This window comes from Suncus etruscus, chromosome 12 (assembly GCF_024139225.1).
Source record: "Suncus etruscus isolate mSunEtr1 chromosome 12, mSunEtr1.pri.cur, whole genome shotgun sequence".
In the NCBI taxonomy this organism is placed as follows: domain Eukaryota; kingdom Metazoa; phylum Chordata; class Mammalia; order Eulipotyphla; family Soricidae; genus Suncus; species Suncus etruscus.
In genome coordinates, this window is record NC_064859.1 from 94322103 (window position 1) to 94337969 (window position 15867).

At 43.3% G+C, this 15867-nt stretch overlaps 1 protein-coding gene across 1 annotated transcript in view; it reads left to right on the forward strand.

Moving 5' to 3' along the window:
* Positions 1 to 15618, forward strand: part of CLIP4 (CAP-Gly domain containing linker protein family member 4) — a 68412-nt gene extending 52794 nt beyond the window's left edge. The window contains exons 14-16 of the mRNA XM_049784235.1: positions 2687 to 2751; positions 10080 to 10152; positions 14625 to 15618. Coding sequence (XP_049640192.1) covers positions 2687 to 2751; positions 10080 to 10152; positions 14625 to 14949 — 463 coding nt within the window. The 3' untranslated portion in view covers positions 14950 to 15618. The remainder of the gene's footprint in view (positions 1 to 2686; positions 2752 to 10079; positions 10153 to 14624) is intronic.
* The last annotated feature ends 249 nt before the right edge of the window (positions 15619 to 15867 follow it).

The window sequence follows — 15867 nt, forward strand, 5'->3', positions numbered from 1 at the left end:
CACTGCTTTCCATACATGTATTATTCACTCCTCTCTAGGACCCCTACAGGGGGCATTGACCCCATTGTCTCAGATCTGCTAAGTAAGGCACAGAGAGGATAGAAGACATGTGCTGGTTTGCCCAGCTCCCACATCAGGGTTTGAGATGAGGCCATTTGGGAGTCATGTTGGCCCTCTAGTGATAAGGAGTGAGGCAGGGATTTGCTTCTGCACTGTTGACCATGGAGAAATTTCTCCTCCTCGCTTTTGGTGCTCTCACATTACTCTGCATGTTGTCTGCACTTCTCATCGGTACGTGCTTCCAGCCATGAGTCTGGAGCTCTCTGTTCTCAGGTTAGGTTGCCCAGGGAACCTGCCCAAAGCTTGGTTGGCTTCTGTCATCAGTGATCAAGTCTAGTTTATTTTGTTTGAAATGCTGGGCAAATTATCCTCTTTCCCACCTCAGCCAGAAAATAATTCTTTTGCTTCTCCCCGCCCCCCTCTTATTTCGTCTTGTTTTAAGGTGATTCATTTCTAAGCAGCACCCCTCTCCTGGAGAGCAGCAAGGCTTTCTCTCTAACCGAACCACCCTCTCTCTCTCTCTCTCTACCCAGCTGTCTTCCTGTCGTCTTCTGATTGTCTCATTCATCACCATCAAATACTATTAAGTGTCTTTTAGCACTTTGTGCTGTGCTAGGCATTCTATCAGCGAATAAAACAGACATGGTCCCTACTTCAGAGGAGATTCTCCGTTAAAACAGCTTTAAATATACCAACTGATCTTGAGGAAGGAAAATATTCTTACCCAGGGACAGCCTGAGGTTAGCCTCAGTGACTGTAGTTACCTTTACTCCTTCTGTTTCTCAATGTGTCTTCCTCAGACTCTCATCACTTCTGCTTAGGTGCCTTTCTAGACCCACCTGCTATCATCCAACTTTTGGGGCTTCTGTTTTGTTTTTGGGCCACATCTGGGGATGCTCAGGGATTATTTCTAGCTCTGTGTTTTTTGTTTTTGTTTTTGTTTTTTTGGGCCATACTCAGCCATGTTCAGGGCTTACTCCTGGTTCTATACTCAAGAATACTCCAGGAGATGCACAGGGGACCATATGAGATGTTGAGGATTGAACCCAGGTCGACCATGTACAAGACCAACACCTTACCTGTCATGTTTTATCACTCTGACCCCTCATCTAAATTTTTTTTTTTTGGTTTCTGGGCCACACCCGATAACACTCAGGGGTTACTCCTGGCTAGGCACTCAGAAGTCGCTCCTGGCTTGGGGGACCATATGGGACACCAGGGGATCGAACCGCGGTCTGTCCTAGGCTAGCGCTGGCAAGGCAGACTCCTTACCTCTAGTGCCACCATGTCGGCTCATCTAAATTTTTAATATCCTTTTCTTCTATTACAATTCATTATGTTTTAAGGAAGTTCATTAGATCTAAGTTCTCTCTCTATTTATTCATTTATCATTTATTCAAAATAAAAACTTTTTTTTTGTTTGGGTAACATTAATTTTCTTGTTAGTTTTCATTCTTAGTTATCTATTGTTGAACTGATCACTTTTATAATTAAGTTCTGCTCCTATCTGTCATCAGTTACTTAAAGCAACTTTCCTCTTTGACAGGCCATACATTTACTGTTCATTAGTTTCTCATTGATTACTGTATATTTTATAATATGCAAAAAAGTATGCCTATGAATTACAAGTTGAAATGCAAGTATAAGAATTGCAGAATTTCGGGGCCGGGCGGTGGCGCTAGAGGTAAGGTGCCTGCCTTGCCTGCGCTAGCCATGGATGGACCGCGGTTCGATCCCCCGGTGTCCCATTTGGTCCCCAAGCCAGGAGCGACTTCTGAGCGCATAGCCAGGAGTAACCCCTGAGCGTCACCGGGTGTGGCCCCAAAACAAAAACAAAACAAGAATTGCAGAATTTCTATGTGGTAACTGAATATGGCAGACGTTGACATAATGAAGGTTTTGGCAATGGAGATTGAAAAACAATTGAAAAATGATGAGCTTATTTAGACTGACTTTTAGAGGGCTTTGTTTTGGGGCCACACCTATTGGTGTTTAGGGGCTGTTTCTGGCTCTGTGCTGAGGTGGTGGGTATCCTCAGTGGTGTCAGGAATTGAACTGGAGTCTCCTGATGGGCTTCTTTAAAAACACTTATTTGAATATCAAAAATAAATAAAAGCCTATCTAGAAAGAGACTTTAATAATTGTGCTTAGCGTAAAACAATAGATGATGAATTGTCTTTGTCTTAGGTTTTTAATCAGAAAAATCAGATATGTGTTTAGACTCAGTTGATACCATTTTTGCTTAACAGAAGCAATTTATATAGTTATGATATAATATTTATTAAATTAAATGTAAGATGCATACATTGGTTTTTGGTTTTGGTTTTGGTTTTGGTTTTGGCCCTTTTGAGTGGAACCAAAACAAATCTCTTGATGAACCCACTTTAAATTGACTTTTTTCAGGATGACTTTTTCATAGGAAACAGGTACCTCTTCTCTTGGCTTATTTCTTGTGTCTGATGCTGTTTTGAACCACATTCCTGGTTTGTGATAGATATTCAATACATGTTTGTTTATTGGGTGAAGTCAGAAGTCTGTTTCAGCATGAAAGTATCAGTTAAGGGCTAGTCTTGGCTCCGAGGAGCAGCCATGTCTAATGATGCATTGTTTGCTTTTCCCCCCACAGACTCACAGATTCTCTGGACACGCTTTCAGAAGTTTCTTCAAATAAACAGAATCATTCTTATCCGGGTAAGATGACATCATAGTATTTTTCCTTTGCTTTTCATTTGCTAGAGAAATTTGTTGTGATGTACCTACAAATAAAATGCATAAAGCAAATTGTATAGTTCATATAGTCATAGGCAAATACTGATTTGCCCCAGTTGAAGGAGGTAATTATCTGATGACATCTAATTTTCTCTGCTCCCATTTCCATAGTACCCTATCCTTAGATAATAAGTCCGGAATAGGGGAGGGTTGGGTCATATTCAGTGGTACTCATGGCTCACTCCTTGCAGTGTTCTATTTGTGGTGTTGAAAATTGAACCAGGCTCCGACAGGTGTAAGTAAAGTGAGCACCTTAGCTACTGGACTATCTCTCTGGCCCCCATGAGTCTTTAAGTTTATGCTGTTAATCATACATCTTCCTTATATCTTTATTTTTTATTGGCATTTATTTATTTATTCTAATCAAAGTGGATTACAAATCTTTCACAGTAATATTTTAGGTATGTAGTGATAGTGAATCAGGGGCATTCCCACCACCAATATTGTCCTCCCTCTACCCCTGTTCCCAGCATGCATCCCATATCCCCCTCTTTTAACCCCCAGGCTGCTAGTATATAGGTGGTCCTCTCTGTGTCTAGTATGTTGTAAATTGGGTATCGCTTCTGTTGTTTTTGGCTTTGGATTTGGTGCTTAAGTTTGGTCCTTTTTTATTTCTACTTAATGTCCATGTGACTATCTGGTCTTGGTATCCTCCATTATTTCCCCCTCCATTTGTGAGGCGTAGCAAGATGGTTCAAGTTGTATGGTTATGTTTGAAGGAAAGAGAAAATAAAATAAAATGGGGCAAAAATCAAACAAGCAAAAAATTAGAGGAGTCCTTCTAGAGGCTATATCTATCAGTTTAAGAACAGAGATGGAAAAGGAAGAAAAACATCACAGTACAAAAAATAAAATAAAATAAAAGATAAAAACAATCAAACAAAAACCCGAAAATTACCAGAGCAATATAGACAACAGCCATACAATAACCACGGTCCTGAAATAAAACAAACAAAACAGAGCTCAAAAGAAAACAACAACAACAAACAACAATAATGACAAAACTTAAAAAAATTGATTTGTGTTTTTCTATTTTTTTTTCTTGCATAGGCACAGTAAATATTGGGGAGATTAGAAAGAAAATTCCCTTGGCCTAAAAGATATAGGGTTTCTTCACCCTTGAAGTATACTGTCATGGGAATAACTACAGGCTCCTTACATGCTCTTTTACTCTCCTCTAGATCTTTCTGTGGTGTCTGGAAACTTTCCGCTCTGTCGTGGGTGATAAAATTATGCCTCTGTAGCTAGAGATCTTGATATTTGCACAGGTCAAAGGATGGAGCCTAGAATGAAGACTTTCTTAATGGTTCTTGAGTAGTGATCCATCACTGTTGTTTAAATCAGTCTTCTGTAATTGGTGGTCTTGGTTTTTGCCCCAATCCTAGGATGAAGCCTAGGATAGAGTCTTTCATTATGTTTCCCGATGATCTGCTCTGTTGCAGTTGTTTCAGTCAGACCTCTGGAATTAGATATCTTGGTTGTTGTACATATCATAGACCAGGGAATTTATTTTTTCTTTATTATAGTCATGCCAATAAAAGGCATTTTGTTTTCTCCATTCACTATTGTTCTGTTGTTAGAAGTTCCACTGAAAATTATTGTTTAAGCTATACTTGATGGGCATTTGGGTTGCAGCCTGTTCTGTGCTGCTAGTGACCAGCCAGCTGTATTCATTGCCTTCTGGAGTGCTGCCAGCTCAGGCTTCCTGGGACTCACCCCTTCTGGGAATGGCCATGCTGCTTATAAGGCCCTTTCTCCCCCAGTGAGGGTGGTTCCATTTCAGCCTTCCAGACACTAGTCCTGCTTTGGCCAGGCTGCAGGATGACAACTTTCTCTCACTGTGATTTTAGGGTGCATTTTTTAGGTTATGCATGGTGTTAACTTAGTTTCCTGTCTGGGCCACGTGCATTGTCTCTTGCCTCAAGTGCCTGCTCACATCTCTGACCCCTTTTTCCTTTTGGATTTTTATCTTACGTTTGTTAGATACTTTTACTTTTTTATTGGTTTCAATGAATCAGCCAAAAACAGGGCCACACACATTCAGCACACATATGTTGTGTATGTTATGTCTAATGATCTTACTCTTTGATAGATTTCTTTATATATAATTTGGGACAATGATCTTTAATAAGTTTTGTGTATTGTAGATGTCTGGCCTAGTCAGGGGCTTATTTTTATTTTAAATTTAATGTTATTTTATTTTCTTCGATAGACAGAAAGTCCTAATTTTTATATAGAGTAGTAAATTATTACTAGGTTTGCTTTTTCTGTCTTAAGAAATCTTTTTTTGGGGGCCAGAGAGATCATAGGTCCAGTGGGTAGGATGCTTGCCTTGTATGCAGCTGATTCAAGTTCCATCAGCAATGATTCCTGGGAGCAGAACCAGGAGTAGCTCCAGAGCACTACCTACAGTGGACCCCAAACAAAAACAAGCAAACTGAAAGGGTATCTTTTCATGGGGCTATGATAGCAGGTTGGAGGTCTTGTCTTCCAGGCGAGGCCCTGAGTTCCAGCCCTGGCTCTTCTGTGTATTCCTCTGGTGACCCCCAGCACTGAGTTATCAGGTGTGCCACCCAGACTCCCCAAGAAGTATTTGGAGGCTTTCCTTAAAGGAACCAAAAAAAGAAGGATTATTTTCCTAAAACAGATACTGGAAATGTAACTTGGTCATCAAATTCACGCTTTGCTTTGATTTTATTCTTGGCACTGCAAAAAAAAAAAAAAAAAAAAAAGTAGCTCCCAAAATATATCCATGTCATAAAGATGTCTTTCTAAAAAGTTTATATTTTGGGCCTGGAGAGATAGCACAGCGGTGTTTGCCTTGCAAGCAGCCGATCCAGAACCTAAGGTGGTTAGTTTGAATCCCGGTGTCCCATATGGTCCCCCGTGCCTGCCAGGAGCAATTTCTGAGCATGGAGCCAGGAATAACCCCTGAAGCACTGCTGGGTGTGACTCAAAAACCACAAAAAAAGTTTATATTTTGTTGTATTCCATATTTGCCAGTTTCTGAGATTAATTTTGTGTACTGTAAAGTTGTCATCTGGTTTCCCCATCCTCATGTGGATAATCACCAGTGAAAGAGTGACTTGTATAATACCAACCCTTAAATATTTGTTGAGATGAATGTCCTGGCCTGTGAATTTTTCTATTCTAATTAGGGGTATAGCAATATTGAGCTTTAATTCAAAATTCCCTAATAATGCATAAAGCCTTAGAAATTAGCAAAGGCTGCCATCACAGACTGCCATAGGTGGGATGGGCTTAAGTCACAGAAGTTGATTTTCTAACAATTCTGTTTATCTGTAGTTCAGGATCGAGGTTGGTGGGATTGGACTCTCTATAGCAGCTCTCTTTTTTGTACACATAATTTTTTTCCTTCTGGGACAATTTATCCTTTCTTCATTGTGTGTCTGTGTGCTAATCTCTTTTTATAGGGACGCCTTCTATAAAGTGTGACTAGCCTCATCTTAATCTGTGGTCACATAGATGGCCCTGTTCCCAAATACAGTCACACATCCTGAGGATCTGGCCATTGACAATTCAATATTGGAATTTGAAGGATGAGGTAGAGGTGGTTGTGGTGGTCAATTTATCCCTTAAATTCCTGTCCTAGAATGTATTGTGGTCCGTGACTTGTGTTCTAACAAACTTAGGCATTGATGCTCAACCCCAAAATTATGCTACTTAGGATGAGAGAAAGAGAGAGAGAGAGAGAGAGAGAGAGAGAGAGAGAGAGAGAGAGAGAGAGAGAGATTACAGCAGGTAAGTTGTTTGCCTTGCATATAGCAGACCTGAGTTGGAGTCCAGGCACCATATATAGTCTCCTGAGCTCTGTCAGGAGCGATCCTTGAGCAAAGAGCCAAGAGTAAGCCAGGAGCAGCCCAAAACTGAAAGAAAAAAAATAATGGGGCTGAAGGCAGAGAGATTGTACAGCAGGTGCCTGCTTTGACTGTGACTTATCCCCAGAACCACATATCATCCCCTGGGTACAGAGCCAGGACAAACCCTAGGGCACAGTTGGGTGTGGTTCCCAGCCCCTCTGCCCCAAATTACAATGGTTATTCTTAACCTTTTATCCTGTCAGATGAAAATTTCAATATATTGATGTTTACAATATAATATGGAATTTTTTAAAACTTAGAATTGCATTGAATGCATAAATTCAATTAGAAAAGCTGTTAGAAGACCCAGGTGCTATTTCTTATGATTCTTGAGCACAAGGGCTGGATGGTTCAGTGCTTAGGCCTGGAGATGAGACGCTGCCTGGACCCAGAAATGTTGAGGGCCACCAGAGACACACCCAGAAGTGCTCCAGGAGGAGGCTGTAGAGTGGGGAGCATTGAGGATTAAACTAGTGATCTTGTGCTTGTAGGGCATGAGCCCCTGACCCTAAGCGTTCTCGTCAGTCCTGATTGTAACATTTTCATTCCTTATTTTTTCTTGGTGCAGATTCACTTAGCAGTTACTTACTGTCTTCTTCTTTCATTATATTTTCAAAAATTTTTTGTTTACGTCTTGAAACCTTTTAAGTGCTGTTATCTCTTTACTGTTTGCGAAATGATTCAGCTGAAGTCTTTTGAATATACTTCTGCCATCTGTTTTGCTGAGCACAATGTATGGAACCTTCTTTGCTTTTGACTGTGTGTAATTTTAAAATCGAGATGCTTCTTTCTTTAGCTCAGGACTTTTGGTGAAGAGAGTTCTCTAGGGTCTGGTACGATGTCTTTAGAGAAGATTAATTCACTTTTGCCAGTTGCCTAGAGGCAGTGCCAACCTGGGACTACTTTAATGGATCTTCTGTGTAATTGTTTTTAATATCCTAAAGTTAGTCTGATTATATATTTTGGAAAGAGAAAATTGCGCCTTCTGAGTTTTCAGGTTGATGGGAGCCACATCTTGATATTTGAATGATGTGATTTTGTTGCTCTTTTAAGCCTACATGAACGGTGAGTGATGTGAACTAGTCATGGTGCCCCAGGAATCCTTTGCGAAAATTCCATTTTCTAGGCTCCTTCCTTAGTCTTTGTTTCCTGCCGAGTTTTCTCAGCCACAAGTGGGGTAGAAGCTGGAATTCTCGAGGAGTCTATAGCAATTCCCTGGTACACTCTAGATGATGATTTTTGTCTTGTGGTCACCTCTACTAGTGTCTGTCTGTCTGTCTGTCTCTCTCTCTATCTCTCTCTCTCTCTCACCTCTTTCAACATATTTTTTTGTTTGTTTTGGGGGATACACCCAGTGGTGCTCAGGGGTTACTCCTGGCTCTGCACTCAGAAATCACACCTGGCAGGCTCAGGGGACCATATGGAATGTTGGGGACTGTTCCCGGTTTAGCCACATGTAAGCAAATACCCTCCCTGTTGTGCTATAACTTTGGCCCCTGAATCATGAAACCTTTTATGCTAGCCAAGTAATTTTTTTTATTTGTTTAAAGAATAACGATTGTGTTAAGTTCTAGTCCCAGTGCAGGGGCTGCAGAATAGATGGTGTGTCCACAGATGCTCAATTCCCAGTACAACTTCATCAGAACCCCTGGGTCAATGGCCAGGAGTCGAGTCAGATGAGTCTATTTCACTGTTCTTGGGATCTCAGCGGCAGGCTTCAAACATTATTACACAGAGGAACTACTTTGCAGGCTTCATGGGTTTCCATTTATGGAGCAAAATAGAGCAGAGTTAGTGTTGTCCTATGGTTTCTAGAATCTTCTTTCTGGATGCAGCTGAACACTAGTTCCAACTTTAAGTCACCTGCTCCATTAATTCCCATCAAAGTCAGTCAGTCTGTCCTTTGCAGCTCATAGCTCAGGCACTGGGTTCTCTTCGACATCCCTGAAGGTGCTAGGTGGCCTCTTCACTGCTCTCTTGCATGGTGTCTTAGCTGGATCTTCTGCACAACTGGCCTAGCTCCTATATCAGCCCTTGGCAAGGCCTGATATAGCCCATGGATGGTACAGAAGCATCTTCTCTCCTTAGACCTCAGGCATCACGCCTAGTCTAGCTGTGTACTTCTTTCCCAAAGCTTCTTCATCTCTTCAGCCTTCAGAGAATTAAAGAGGATTAAGGTTCTGCTCTGGAGGAGGCTTTCTGTGGCTTTAGGGAGTGGGATTCATTTAATCTTCTATCCAGACCACTAAACTTTGTCCTCATTAGCCATAAACTGTTATGCTCTCTTGTCATTCATGTGAAACATTTTAAGATTCTTTCAACAACTTATTTTTTTTCCCTGCTTGCACAACATGGCTAAGTAAAAGACTCAGCTTTCTTTTTCTTTTTCTTTTTTTCGGTTTTTGGGTCTCACCTGGCAGTGCTCAGGGGTTACTCCTGGCTCTATGCTCTGAAATTGCTCCTAACAGGCTTGGGGAACCATATGGGATGCCAGGGATTGAATCCAGGTCTGTCCTGGGTCGGCAGAGTGCAAGGCAAATGCCCTACTGCTGAGCTATCTTTCTGGCCCCCAAGGCCCAGTTTTCTGCCTCTCTCGGTACCTCACATGCTTTCTACAGCCAGCTTCCTCTTTTTCCAAGAGCTTTTGTTGTATAGTGAGAGACACAGGTATTTTCCTTTCACTTGAACACTTACTGGCCCTCGTATGTTACTAATTGGCCTCATTTCTATTTTGAGACTCAGGCAGTATGGTGGCTGGAAGAGAGGGAGAGAGAGAGAGAAAGAGGAAAAAGAGAGAGTTGAGAGAGAAGTGGGGAGACAATGGCCATGTGGTGGAGCCAGAAGAATACATACACATTCATAGATGATGTTTGCTTGTGGTTACTGTTCATAGTGGCTGCAGATTTACAATAGTAACATCAAAAGTAACATCATGACCTTAAAAAAAAGTTCCAGATCATGATACATCTTAAAATCCTTAAGATCCTTGATCATGGTACACCTTAAAAGAATAGGTTCCAGATCATGACATACCTTAAAAAAAAAGTTCCCAGATAGTCACACACCTTAACAGATGTAACAGTAAATTTGAGATATGGCGAGAATCTTCAACATACAGATGTGCAGTGAACACAGACAGGTTGGGGAGGTGGTGTTGAGATTCTTGTGGGCCCCCCAGTCCCCCAGCCCTCCTTCCATCTGTGAAAGGTACAATGTGACATTGCCCAAGTGCCACCACGGGCATTGGCCTGTGTCTTGGCATGTGCCTGGCAAAGAAAGGATGCTGTGACTTTCAGTCAGGTCTGTATTATTTGTGATTGTCTTTATTTTTTCCCTTTCCCCTCTTTTGACTTTAACTTTCATACTTAGGTTTTAGGAGAAGTTTCAGTACAACGTCTGCTTCTTCCCAAAAAGAGATTAACAGAAGAAATGCTTTTGCCAAGTGAGTATGAAGAAGATTTAGGAAAAAAAAATCCCAAAAAACTCCCTTCAAGATGAACAGGAAGGGAGTCTGTGAAGGAAGAAAAGTGGATTATATCTGTGACGTTGCTGTGTAGCGTTGACATAGGAGAAACCGTGCGAGGAGTGTATTGGGAAGAGATCTCCCTCCTTTATAAACCCAAATTAAAAATGTCACCAGTGACTGGAGTGAGTGGACTGCATGCATTTTCCGAGGTCCCATTTCGTTAATAAAAGTTGGGGGAATTTATGTTTTTGTGTTAACCAATAAGGTGGATTGCTTTTTAAGCTATTTACTTAATTAGTCAGAGATTTGATTTAATATTTTCAGCAACTCATGAAATGTCAGGCCTATTTGCATATGGCAAGCTGACTATTTGAAAATATATTCCTGCTTCCTTCTTGTCAAGCACACTGCTCAAAAAGCTGTTTTCCCCTTTGCCTTAAGAATTTCCTTTTCCTTCACACTCACATGATCACTCCTTCTTTCTCGCTTCACCTCAGTAATGGTCTCAAACTTTTTTTTTTTAATATTTTGGGTTTGGGGCCACACCTGGAAGTGCTCAGAAGTTACTCCTGGCTCTGTGTTCAGAAATCACTCCTGGCAGGCTCGGGACCATATGGGATGCTGGGATCGAACCCAGGTCTGTTCCAGGTCAGCTACATGCAAGGCAAATGCCCTACTGCTGTGCTATTACTTTGACCCCAGTCTCAAACTTTTAAAAACTACTTTAGACACATAAAAGGCTCTTTTGAACTTGAGTTGTTATTAGTTTTTTAAGAACTACTGGGGACCAGAGCGAAAGTACAGCAGGCAGGCAGAGCATTTGCCTTGCATGGGAATGACACAGGTTTGATCCCCAGAATCCCATATGTAATCTTTCTTTCCCAGTGATCCCCAGATGCATGAGTGATCCCCAGATCCATGAGTGATCCCTGAGGACTCTCAGATATGACCCCCAAACAAGACAAAACAAACAAACAAAATAAGAAATCTTGCTGATAACTTTGTGAGTAAATACCTAGAGGGAGAAGCAATTATGTAGGCCCATGAATGGCCTCTTGGCAATAGCAGAGGTCTGCACAGAGGTGATGGCCTTGCCACTGAGATGTCCCCACAGCAAAGGTGCCAAGTAGCCAAGTACGTAGTTATCAAACTCCACAGAGGTCTAGCATATCATGGGAGACCCCGGCTTGTCACCAGAGATCATCTGGTTCTCTCGTGTAGGGTTGGTGCTATTCTTTTTTTTTTTCCTTTATTCCTTTCCTTATTATTTACCGATTGATTTGGTTTTTGGGCCACACCCAGCAGCACTCAGGGATTACTCTTGGCTTTGCACTCAGAAATCACCCTTCACAGGCTGGGGGACCACATGGGATGCTGGGAATCGAACTGGGTCCCTCTTGGGTCAGCCACATGCAAGGCAAAAGCCCTACTGCTGTGCTATCTCTATGTCCCTGGTGCTATTCTTTGTTCCTTTCCTCAAGACCTTTGGCCGTTTTGAGAATTTTGCAATTGCTTTCCTCAACCGAGTCCCTATGAGAGATGAACACAATGTGAACACAGTGCTGCTGGTACCGTAAATTGTGATTCTTCCACCAAGGTGGCTTTATTGACATCAGCTCTGCTTTGTCCCACATCACCAAGTTCAAGTATCTATGAAATTGTAGCAACAATAACTATTTGTGATGGTACAGTTTGTATGATGTGTGAGCCACTAGTGGTTCATGCTGTCCATGGGACAACTAAATGTGGGCCACCAGTGGTACATACAGTCATGAGACATCCAAGTGTGAACCACCAGTAGTACACACCATCCCTGGGACATCCAAGTGTAGACCACCGGTGGTAAACACCATCCATGAGAATCCAAGCATGAACCATTGGTGTAACATGCCACATCACCATGTTATGGGTAGTCATTTGCTACTTCTGTTCACTGAAGGTGGTCAAGAGTTCTTGGGCAAAATAGAGAAAATTTCTAAGAAGAGAAAAAAACTGTCTATAAAGGATTCTGAAAGGGGAAAAGTAAAATAAGGGTTGAGGCTTAGGTGAAAAGAAGAATAGGGTGCAGAGATAAAAGAAAAGGAGAGAAAACTGGGAGCCATGACAGTTTCATGTGAGGTGAGGTAAGAGATACTCTGTGAAGAGGAAAAGAAACAAATCTGATCACTCATACATACCCAGGGCTCTAGGCTCCCTTCCTATAAAGAAATTAATATATTTTTGTTGCGGATAGAGAGTCAGCTGTTCAGGTTATTTCACTCAATATGTGAGCAGAATGCCTAGTACTCATCATTGGGAGGAACAAAAGAGGCAGGAGGTGCAGCAGAGAATAGGGTCACAGGGGCAGGAGTTAGAAAACAGTGATTGCAGGACCTTGTGCATGAGGGGATGAGACATCGCTTTTGTCGCCTGAACGCATGATGCATCCTGAAGAAGGTGTGCTGAAAGAGACGAACCCATTCAGGTTTACCAAGCATGGCACCATTTTCTCGTTTAGTCAGATGGAAACAAATGATAGTTCCTGCAGAAATACGGCGAGTGGAGTCAGAGATAATGAAAATTCATGGATAGGGAACTGAAGGGCTGGGGGTGACATCTTGTCTGTCACCTCCATGGAAGCAAGAGAGATGGGGGGGGGTGGCTGGGGAGGAGCATGTCATTGCTGTGAAGGCACAGAGCCTGTTTTCCCAACCCCTGAGTAGTGGGAGGTAGAGATGGGTTCATTTCATTCTGAGGAAAATAAGGAGAGAAAAGGGTTGGAGACTTCTTCAGAGATAGGGTTCAGTAAATGCCAAGCCTGAAAGGATAAGGAAGCTCCTCAGCTCAAGGCCTGACTCTCACAGGCACTCTATATACGGTGACCAGGCCTCTCCTCTGTCGTTCATTCGTCCTCCCCATCTTTGTCACCATGCTGGCTCCTCATGGGATTCCCATGTACAGGCTCAAAAGTCTCAGGGTTCCCTGTGGGGACCTGGCACCATCACCTCTCAGCTCTCATGAGGCTATCTTTCAGCAGAACTCAACTCAGGCCCTCCTTTCTCACACCCTGGTCAGGGTTTTCTGCCCTTACCTCAAAGTATGTGTATTCTCAGACCTGGCATGAAGTCCAACAACTCAGATCAGGCCCTGGCAAGGACCACCTGACCAGATCCTATTGTGCCTCGACCCTGTCCTGGCAACAGCCTCCTGAGGAAACAAGTGGCCAACAGAGTCTCTGCTTTGAGTCATTAACTGGGTTCGACTCATTGACTCACATCTGCTTCTCTGCCTGCTCATCTTTTCAGGTAGCTCCAAGCATCCCTCCTTCCTGGAAGTGTTTTCTTGGGATTTGAAGAGAAAGATATTTTTTAAATAAAAATTTTAATTGAGGGGCCAGAGAGATAGCATGGAGGTAAGGCATTTGCCTTTCATGCAGAAGGCATCCCATATAGTCCCCTGTGCCTGCCAGGGGTGATTTCTGAGCATAGAACCAGGAATAACCCCTGAGCTGCCGGGTGTGACCCAAAAACCAAAAAAAAAAAATTTAATTGAATCTCTGTGAGATACACATTACAAAGTTGTTCATGGTTGAGTTTCAGCCCTACAATGTTCAACACCTACAATTTTCTGTCACCAATATCCCTGGTTTCCTTCCTGCCTCCCTTCCAGCCCTCCCTCCTGCCTACCTCTAGAGCAGACATGTTTTCTTCTCCCTCTATCTCTGAGATTTCTTCTTCTTCCTTTCTGCTCAGTCCTTAGTTTCTCCTGGAACAATCATAGAACTTTGCTGATTATTATGCACAAGTTCCTTGAATCTAGTCCCTGGCCTGCCATTTCATAGTTACTCAATGAATGTTTTCAAGTGAATCACCATAACTCTTAAATGTAATGCCGTACAGATGTCTCACTTCCTGTTTTTCTTGAGCTCTAATGGGAGGGTCCTACCGATTTCTGGGGACCCCTGAAGCCTTGCCTGGTGCTACTCATCCCCAGTGAGTAGGACTGATGGTTAATGCTCAGGCCCAGCGAATCTGGGAGCCAGAAGGTATGACTGACAGTGCTTGGGGCTGCCAGGCAGGAATCCAGCCAGCTCTTGGCCTGGTATAAGCCGGTGCCTCTTCCAGCCTGGGGATCCTTCTCCTCTGCCCAAATCAAATTATTGTTGCTACGATGTCCTGTCAGTCCCACATCAGCAGCTGCTCTTTGTATAGTTGGTGAAACCATGGCTCCACATTAGGATGGTTTTAGCATCGCCAATGAGATGAGAACAGAACAAAGCCATCACTCAAAGTATCATCTCAAAAACCCTGTTTGGGGCCACGGAGGAGTGGGGGGCACAGAGTAGTGTCTCTGGGGAGCTGCTGGGATTTAGCCACGGGCCAGGCTATGTGGAGGCTGTATAGGGATTGTGCTTTGTGGCATTTTTCTTTCTCAAACCTCCTCCTCCTCTTCTCCTCCTGCCCTCCCAGATGCAAACCCACCCTGCGCCGCAGCTGGAGCAGCACCCCCACAGCGGCAGGTGGCATCGAGGGGGCCGTGAAGCTGCACGAAGGCTCCCAAGTCCTCCTCACCAGCTCCAACGAGATGGCCACAGTTAGGTACGTGGGCCCAACTGACTTCGCCTCTGGAATCTGGCTGGGACTCGAGTTGCGCAATGCCAAGGGGAAGAACGACGGTGCAGTGGGGGACAAGCGCTACTTCACCTGCAAACCCTACCACGGAGTCCTGGTGCGGCCCAGCAGAGTCACCTACCGGGGGATTAACGGCTCAAAGCTTGTGGATGAGAACTGCTAAAAGTCCCCATATGGACAATGCACTGGGCTCAGCCATGTCCCCCTGCACCTTGTAGAAATCCCAGGGCCCCTGGTTGCACTTTCTGTAGACTTGACTTAGGAGTGGAGAACTTAGCTGTCTCCTAAAAGCCCATCCACACACTCAGAGGCACTTTTAAAGATGTCCATGCACGAATGGTGGGCATCACGGTTCTCTAAAACACTTCCAGAATCAGCCCATTCAAAAAGTTTTTAGGGCTTTCCACCCCCCAAGAATATTCTAAGACTTGGGGAGACCATGTGCCCTTCGGTGACGGGCTGCTGTGGCTGGCTGATTTCGGTTTTGCTCATGGCTCTGGATTGTCTCCAGACCTCACAGTTCAGGTTTCTTTCCAGCCACTTCCAGAATGTCACACATGACATTCTCTCTGACCTTTTCCTGTGAAGCATTGGGGGGGGGGGGGCGTGTTCTGTTTTTTTTTTCTGTACTAAGAAGTACGATACAAGAATGTATTTTTCTTCTTATTTTTTTTTAATAAGAGGGTTTGCCCTTTCAAGGAAGGCCTCCCTGGAGACTTTCAGCTTTGGAGATAGATGATGGGGCCTGCTTGGTACCACCCCAGCTCCTAATCACCCTATTCTTCCTTCTTCACCTGGGTTACTAGCAGCATCGAGACCAGAGCCAGGCTGAGAGTGGTGGTGGTGGTAGTGGGGTTCATGAATCCTGGGTTGAAGCTCTCCACTTTCCATCAAGTATTGGAGCTTCTTGCAGAGAAGCTGAAGGAGCCTGTGCTTAGATTTTGTATATTCAAGGGCAATGAGAAATTTTTGCACATACTTATCTTCTCACTTCATGATTGGATGCTCAAAACACACATACATATACATGTATATACACACACATGAAGCACTTTTTAGACATGTTGCACTTTCATCTTTG